The sequence below is a fragment of the Nymphalis io genome, chromosome Z (genome assembly GCF_905147045.1).
Source record: "Nymphalis io chromosome Z, ilAglIoxx1.1, whole genome shotgun sequence".
In the NCBI taxonomy this organism is placed as follows: domain Eukaryota; kingdom Metazoa; phylum Arthropoda; class Insecta; order Lepidoptera; family Nymphalidae; genus Nymphalis; species Nymphalis io.
The window spans coordinates 4,361,423-4,369,390 of NC_065918.1; the positions used below are offsets into that span (position 1 = coordinate 4,361,423).

At 29.5% G+C, this 7,968-nt stretch overlaps 1 protein-coding gene across 1 annotated transcript in view; it reads left to right on the top strand.

Moving 5' to 3' along the window:
- Positions 1-7,068, top strand: part of LOC126780604 (proton-coupled amino acid transporter-like protein CG1139) — a 43,583-nt gene extending 36,515 nt beyond the window's left edge. Inside the window, exons 3-8 of the mRNA XM_050505212.1 lie at positions 90-224; positions 2,958-3,230; positions 3,301-3,661; positions 3,864-4,045; positions 4,322-4,497; positions 5,266-7,068. Of these exons, the coding sequence (XP_050361169.1) occupies positions 90-224; positions 2,958-3,230; positions 3,301-3,661; positions 3,864-4,045; positions 4,322-4,497; positions 5,266-5,582 (1,444 nt within the window). The 3' untranslated portion in view covers positions 5,583-7,068. The remainder of the gene's footprint in view (positions 1-89; positions 225-2,957; positions 3,231-3,300; positions 3,662-3,863; positions 4,046-4,321; positions 4,498-5,265) is intronic.
- The last annotated feature ends 900 nt before the right edge of the window (positions 7,069-7,968 follow it).

Below are 7,968 nucleotides of genomic sequence, written 5' to 3' on the forward strand. Positions count from 1 at the left end.
AACGAAGTGCCTTCATATCAATAATGTATATCATCATATACCGTATGGAATAAAGTGAAAAGTAAATTGTATGTGGAAATCTTTTCCAGTTTATCACCAGTAAAAGATGAGAAGAAGAAACCGGGAGACAAGGGTATATTCCTTGTCAACATGAAAGAAAAGAACCTTCAAGAAGTTGAAGAATACGAACCTTATGATAACAGAGTCGTCGAGCATCCCACTACGTAAGTACATCTTGCATATTTTGTTGTAATATTAATATATTATATATATAATTTACTTAAAGTATTCCCATAAAATAAATACTTATAATAGATTATAATTTAACAATAATCTTTTGAGTGCCATTTACAAAATACTCATTTTAAAATCATGACATTTATGTAACCATACAATCGAAACCTTTCGCGAGTCGTCTCCCTTGACCGGTCAAATCGAGTTATAAAAATTCACAACACGTCACACAATGAATCAGGGTATTCAACCTTCTTGGTCATTTCCTCTTCCTAATTTCCTCAACCATCCATCATATCTTAGGGCACAAGGACTTTCCTATTTATCTTACCTAACATTGTAATAAAAACAACTCAATAAAGAACGTATTAACTCATGTACTGAAGTAATAATTATGTTTAATGTATTACTATTACTACTATAAATCATGTACATTCGTCCACAGATTTTTGACTATTCATATATTTTCAAGTAAGTTTTTTGTTTGATGAATGTAAAAGAGAAATTTTACATTCCAAACGAGTAGGTTATATTTAAATGAATCTTGTTAAAAGGCAATTTTAAAGTGCCTATTTAAAAGAACCTCATTAAATAAAGTATATTTTGATTTTCGATAAGTCATTTTCTCCTTTACAGTTCACTATATTAAAAATTAATTAAGTTAGTGATTTTTTTATGATTTGTTTTTTTATTTCTTATTTTGTAACTCGTCAAATCGTTTTCTTTCTCTTCTCAAATTATATTTTACGTACAGAGCCGTTCATGTTACATAGATTAAAATAGTTTCGCAAAACTTAAATTTTGATTTTTTTAGTTAGTTATTATTAATCATTCTTTAATATGTATTTTTTAAATAATACAGTTTTAAACCCGTTTATATGGTACTACATATAGCTTCGAGGTACAGTGCAGCATATTCTTAAAAATATTTTTTTGAGCTTAAATTAGCTAAAACTAAAGCAATTACACATAAACTTAATATGCCTGATTTGATCAAATTATTTTAAGGTTGCATTTTATACTTTATACAACTTTATTTGCAACTTTTATACTTAATAATAACACAAATTTATTACTAAACATTATGGTTTCATTTTTTATGACGCATGAATAATAGATAAAAAAATAAATAAAATAGTAAACTAAAACATATTACGGAAATATAAATTGTCTTTTTCAGTTTTGGACCAATAGGTAATTTCAAAGATAAGAACGGAAAAAAGTGAGAGTGTTTGACGTAATATTGATTACTTTGTCACGTGTAGTTATATCACTTAAAACATTATTTAGTAGTTATAAACAATTATATTTACACGAGGTAAATCGGATTATGTAGTTACAAAAAATAAAATGAAGTCTTATGTAGTACCTAATACGGTGCACCAACCACCGAGAAGCTATAACCCAATAATAATACTAATATATAACTGTCATAAACTAACACAGAATTTGACTCGTAAATACATTACTCATACACAAAGACTAACTCGTCATTAACATAACTCTTCTTTGGGTTTCGTCGCACACAACTAATAAACAGGTCTTAAATTAAAATTACGTCCACGTTATTTTCAACACAATAAGTGGATATTTTTTCCTTCTATAACTAGTAGGTAATCTTGACGTAATTATAAAGCGAATAACAAAATCAGATCAAGGTCTCATGTATAAAGTTAAAGTATAATATCATTTTATTCATTTACCTAGTTTTTAAAAGAGGAGGTAAATAAATAAAATAATATTATACTTTACGAATCTGTTTATTTAAATCATATCAATTTTTTTTTTAAATGATAGATCTCAGATAAAGAGCGTTCAATTTTTTGGATAATTGTTCAAGGAAGATTTACCTTCGTTTGCAGTTTGAAAGGTTAAACTTAAGAACTAAGGTCTTAGTGTGTTCAATCGTGATCGGACTACCAAGAATGTTTCGTCATTTAGTATTAACATCAACAATATATTATAGGATTATTATATTATATAACTGTCATAAATTAACACAGAATTTGACTCGTAAATACATTACTCATACACAAAGACTAACTCGTCATTAAAATAACTCTTCTTTGGGTTTTTTTATTGAATTTAAATTAATTAATTTAAAACAATTTTTTTATTTAATTGAAATTTAGCAATAAAACAATATTCACTAAAATACCAAACGTTTTGTTTTTAGTATCACTTATTATACACAATTAATTAACGGAAACAATGAATCGAATTAAGTTTAAACAAACAAACTGATTAATAAGCATTTTATAACGACAAGACAAAAAATTCGATGTATATTCATTACTTTAATATAAACGTGTAATCAAAATTTACATTCACTTTAACTTCACGTGTAATACTAGATCTAGGTTTCATTCGAAATCCTGCCTAGACAAGTGGTATACGTTCAGTTAATAAAGGGATATGAGGCAATATTTAGCGATAGTATCTATTGCTGCAATGCCTTAGTTTATATAAGCTGTGACATTACTTGTTATCTATCCTACATAATTCAAGTTTGGTTTGTTTAAATTGATAAAAACTGATTTAGGCGTATTACAACTTTATTGCAATAAATTGTGTATTTATTATGAAGAATAAATTGAGACTGAACAGGAAACGATTATAACAAGAAAACAATAAAATTACAGTATTATTTATAGCATTAAATACAATGTAACGTAAAATACAGAAATAAAATCGATTAATAAAAAAAGACTTTTTTTCTAAAGGAACACAGAAACTCTCCTGCATTTGCTAAAGGGAAGTTTAGGTACCGGTATACTAGCGATGCCACACGCATTTGCAAAGTCAGGATATGTGGTCGGAACCATTGGGACGCTTGTCATCGGAGTACTCTGCACCTACTGCATCCACGTGCTTATCGACTCGTGCTACGTTCTTTGCAAGCGGCGGAAAGTGCCTTCCATGTCGTACACAGCGGTCGCTGAAGCGGCTCTTTTAGAAGGCCCTGACTGGTGCAAAGCCTGCGCTCCTTATGCTGCGTGAGTAATCAAATCTATATAAATATACCGAAATTGACAAATAAAACATTCAATTGTAATTTTTTTACAGGCACGTAGTAAACGCGTTTTTGCTAATCTATCAGATTGGTACATGCTGTGTTTATGTGGTTTTCGTGTCTGAAAACATACAATACGTTCTAACCAAGCACTTCGAGCTGAACGTCAGTGTAGTTGAAGTCATGCTGTATATCCTGCTGCCTTTAGTACTGATAAATTGGGTCCGAGATCTAAAATACTTGGCACCGTTCTCGGCGATAGCCAATGCAGTAACTATCGTCAGTTTCGGCATTATCCTATACTACTTGTTCAGAGAAGCTCCTACTTTGGAAGGTAAATTGCCTGCGGGGAAGATCGCTGATTTCCCACTCTTCTTTGGAACTGTGTTGTTTGCTTTGGAAGCTATTGGTGTGGTACGTAGAATAATATAGTATATTATATATAGTTTTTAATTTAACTGATTAAATCTTAATTTTTATGCTTGTCCTGTGTTAGTTACATACATGAAGTTTTTGGTTGTTCTTACTTCCAGAACTTACTAAAAGCACTATAAAATGTTTCTATTTTTATTTTTAGTATAGGAAAATATATTTTTTAATATTTCTTGTCGTTCAGATTTTGCCACTGGAGAACGAAATGAAGACGCCCAAAGACTTTGTTGGAAGTTGTGGAGTCCTGAACCGTGCCATGATAAGCATCATCATTTTGTATATTGGTATGGGCCTGTTTGGATACCTGACGTACGGAAATGCAGCGGCCGGCAGCATCACTCTTAATCTACCTTCTCAAACTGAGACGTAAGTATACGTCACTTCTAAAAAAAATAAAGTAGCTGCGTTATTTTTTTTATCAAAACAATGAAAATTGTATTGAAATTACTATTAATAGATTATAATTATGAAAATCCTATTGATCTGTCAGACCGGATAATATGAACTGTCTGCTATCTGTGTCAGCATATAAGATAAGTTTGTTCTTACAAATCAAAGGTTCTTAGAAATGTTATAAAATTTTAGGTACCTCGAAATAATATCACTTTTTAGATTCTATACTAATCAAAACAAATTTTCTAGGCTTGCAAGTGTTGTTCAATGTCTCTTGGCGTTTGCTATCTTTATCACTCACGGTCTCGCCTGCTACGTCGCCATTGACATTTTATGGAACGAGTATATCGGTGTTCGGCTCTTGAATAGTTCTCATCGGATCCTTTGGGAGTACGTGTTAAGAACCCTCATCGTGCTGGTCACTTGTAAGTTGTTTTAATATAATTCATATTTGTCTTTATATCGCCCATACATTTTCATATGATTCACAAACATTAGTAAGAAAAAAATTGGATTCAAATCGTATTTTTTTTGTGTATTTAACCAATTTTAATGATTTAAGCTGAAATTTGTATTGAAATTATTCAGTTTAACAAAATATTGATAGTATCGAAATTTGTCGCATAGTTTCATAGGTAAACACCATTCTCCAGAGTATTGTGATAGGAATTAAATTACCTTTCATTTTGATGTCGATTTCATTGGTTCTTATAGGAATTGTCGAAAATTATAAGCACTTGTAGGTAAATAGAATAATCACTAGTGTGTAATATCACCAGTTAGTAAATAAGTTTTGTTCGTTTATATATATAGCTACGTTGGCGCCAAATTGTAAAATAACATTCTCCAGAGTATTGTGAGCATGATATTAAATATATAAATCAAACAGCAGTTTTTATTATTAAGTTACAGGTATTTTAGCCTTGAAAAAACCCAATGTACTTGTTTTTCACCTCACAAAAATACAATAGTTTTTGTTAACTTTTGATGTTGTTACTTTTAAAGTTTAATCTACAAGCAAGACGTCGTCTTCACATTAACATTTTTAACATTAAAAATTACACCCAATCATCTCTAATTGGGTTATATTTAACAAAAATTTACTATTCCGTGCATGCGATCTAGTGTGTCAAAACCAATTGACAATATGCCTTATATGACACATTGTTGTAAATTAAACATATCTTTTACAGTTGGAATAGCTGCTGCCGTTCCAGAGCTTGACCTGTTCATCTCGCTGTTTGGCGCTCTATGCCTGTCCGCTCTCGGTTTGGCCTTCCCGGCATTCATACAAAGTTGTACTTACTGGTACTACGTTTCTGACTCTGAACGCATCAGAATGATCATAAAGAACGCTATAGTAGTGCTCTTCGGCGCCCTCGGACTTGTCGTGGGTACCTGGACGTCCCTAGAAGGAATTATCGTGAAGTTCTCTGGCCATGGTCATATCATGAACGCCACTAACGCTTCTGAAGCCACCATCTTCAATGAAACAAGTTTGATGCCTTGAACAATGTTAGCTTTTAGTATATCAGTGCCATTATGTTATATAACCGTCCTTGGCATGTAAGTACAATATCGAAGAATAGGAGAAACGAACATCGTACAAAATCTGACACCATAAGTAGTCTACAGTGTATTATTAAGTTATCTCCATATTTTGTTACTAGTTTGTTATATTATATCTATGTAAAATGTGTAATATAATATGTAAATATAACCAACTAAAGAGTATTATAAATATATGCTTAAATATATAATCTATGCTACACAAATTTGTAATAGCAATATTCAAATATTAATTTATTATAATTATTGAAAAAAAGTTTTGGTCATAAATCATGTATAGAATTTATTATAATAAGCAATAATTTATTTTTATTAAATATTATTCCGTACTATTATTGAATGAAACCTCTGGCAACACAAGTGCTTTAAATGTATAGAATTATTATTTTTATAGTTGACACATTATTATATTATTAAGAGTAATAGCGGCTAAGTAATTTTGAGCCTCGATTTTTTCATTATGAGACAGCTGATTTCTGAAGTAAGCCGAATCAGTTGCGAGGTAAAGAATTTAAAATAATCCAGTTAAAGTAAATCGTTAAGTCTATATAAGGAAAAAAGTTTTTATTTCGGCGTTAAGTTAACAATTTCATCACAGTATTGCTGTCGTGTTTATGAAAATATATATCAATTTAATTACTAGGGTAGAAATGACCTTTTTACGGACACTTAATTTAAAAACTCGCTGGACTAATATTATAATCGTAATTCGAAAAGTCAGAACCGGAAGACTTTTTTTATATTTGATTGTATTATGTGTCATCCATTTCGATAATTATTTCGATTTAAATTTGATATGGAACAGGAGAGTGAGACCTAACTGTAATACTTTACCTCGCAGCAGAATTTATTGTATGATTAAAATGTTTTAAAAATGTAGTTTGTAAGTAGTTTTAAAGTGACAGTGAGAATTTATAATTGAAAGAATATAACGGCATTTCGATAGAATAAGACATACATTCAAGTTTTTCCTATATATGCAGTCGAAGACAAAAAAAATTGACCAAACGATATCGTACATACAGGCATTTTTACTGTTATGACCTCGCAAAATTTGTTACCAAAACGATATTTTGTTATTTACATTTATGTTACGCAGGCCGGATACGTATAAATTATTTATAAAGATTTGCCAAAACGAAAGATTCCTATTTATTTATACAAATTAAAAGTTTATTTAATTTCTACGTATGTAATATTGTTATTTTTTTTATTATCTGTATCCAATTTGCAACTACAACATAATGGTCCGGTCGTGAATTTTAATAATTAATCTGTGATGTTATGTAATAGTAGATACAGTATTTATTAGGAAACGTCTCGGTTAATTATGTTAATTGTGAATGATGTGTTTTACACGTCGGTGATATTGTGCTCAGAGCTATGTTTGGGGGTTAATTCCCATTACAAATAAATATATTATAAATCATTTTCTATTTGATTTTCCATTCAAATTCCCTGTTTTTTTTTTATTAATTATGGCAATAATATCTTAAGTTAATATTTGTAATTAATAGTCGTTTTTCAAACTTTAAAAAACAGTGTTATTACTTTCATGACAATGTAAGACAGTATGGACAAACCCTTCCCTGCTGAATATTCAAAAATAAAAACAATAATATGTAAAACAAATTATTTATTCAACTCAACATTAATTTTATTAAAAAACCACCCTATCAGTACATCAAACTAAACTTAAATTAAATTGGAATACAATAAAACATTATTGCTTTAAAAATTGAAATAATTAAAACGTTGTACAAAACAGCTAAACCTATATAAAATTAAGGTACATTTCGAAGACTTTTATTAAATTAAAATGCATAATAATATTAAAATACATTTATAACAGAAACTTACGTGGTTTCTGAGTCGAGAGAAATTAAAATTGTAATTAAAAATATATATATGAATGTCAATATCGTTAAAATCTAATTACTAGACTATCCATGAGCTTCTGAAATCATAAACAACGTCAGAGTAATTAATCTGACTAAATTCTATTGATCGCTTATAGCGTGATTGGTTGGCACCGACCAATGACGATGGAGAAGATATCAAACTAATTAATTTGACTTTAGAGTTTTAGAAACTGGAGGCATGTCCACATTTCGATCGTTTTTATCTATTTAGAAACTCAATTTTTTTTTATTCGTATTAGTTAGGAATTATTTTTTACATCAACTATTTCAAAACCAATACAAATTCATAGTGTTATATACAAGAATGTACACATTAAATCTACAGCACTATGACATTATATTTAATTGTAGTTTGTTGCTTTAAAGCAAAAAATAAATCAATATATTGAAACATAATATTTAATT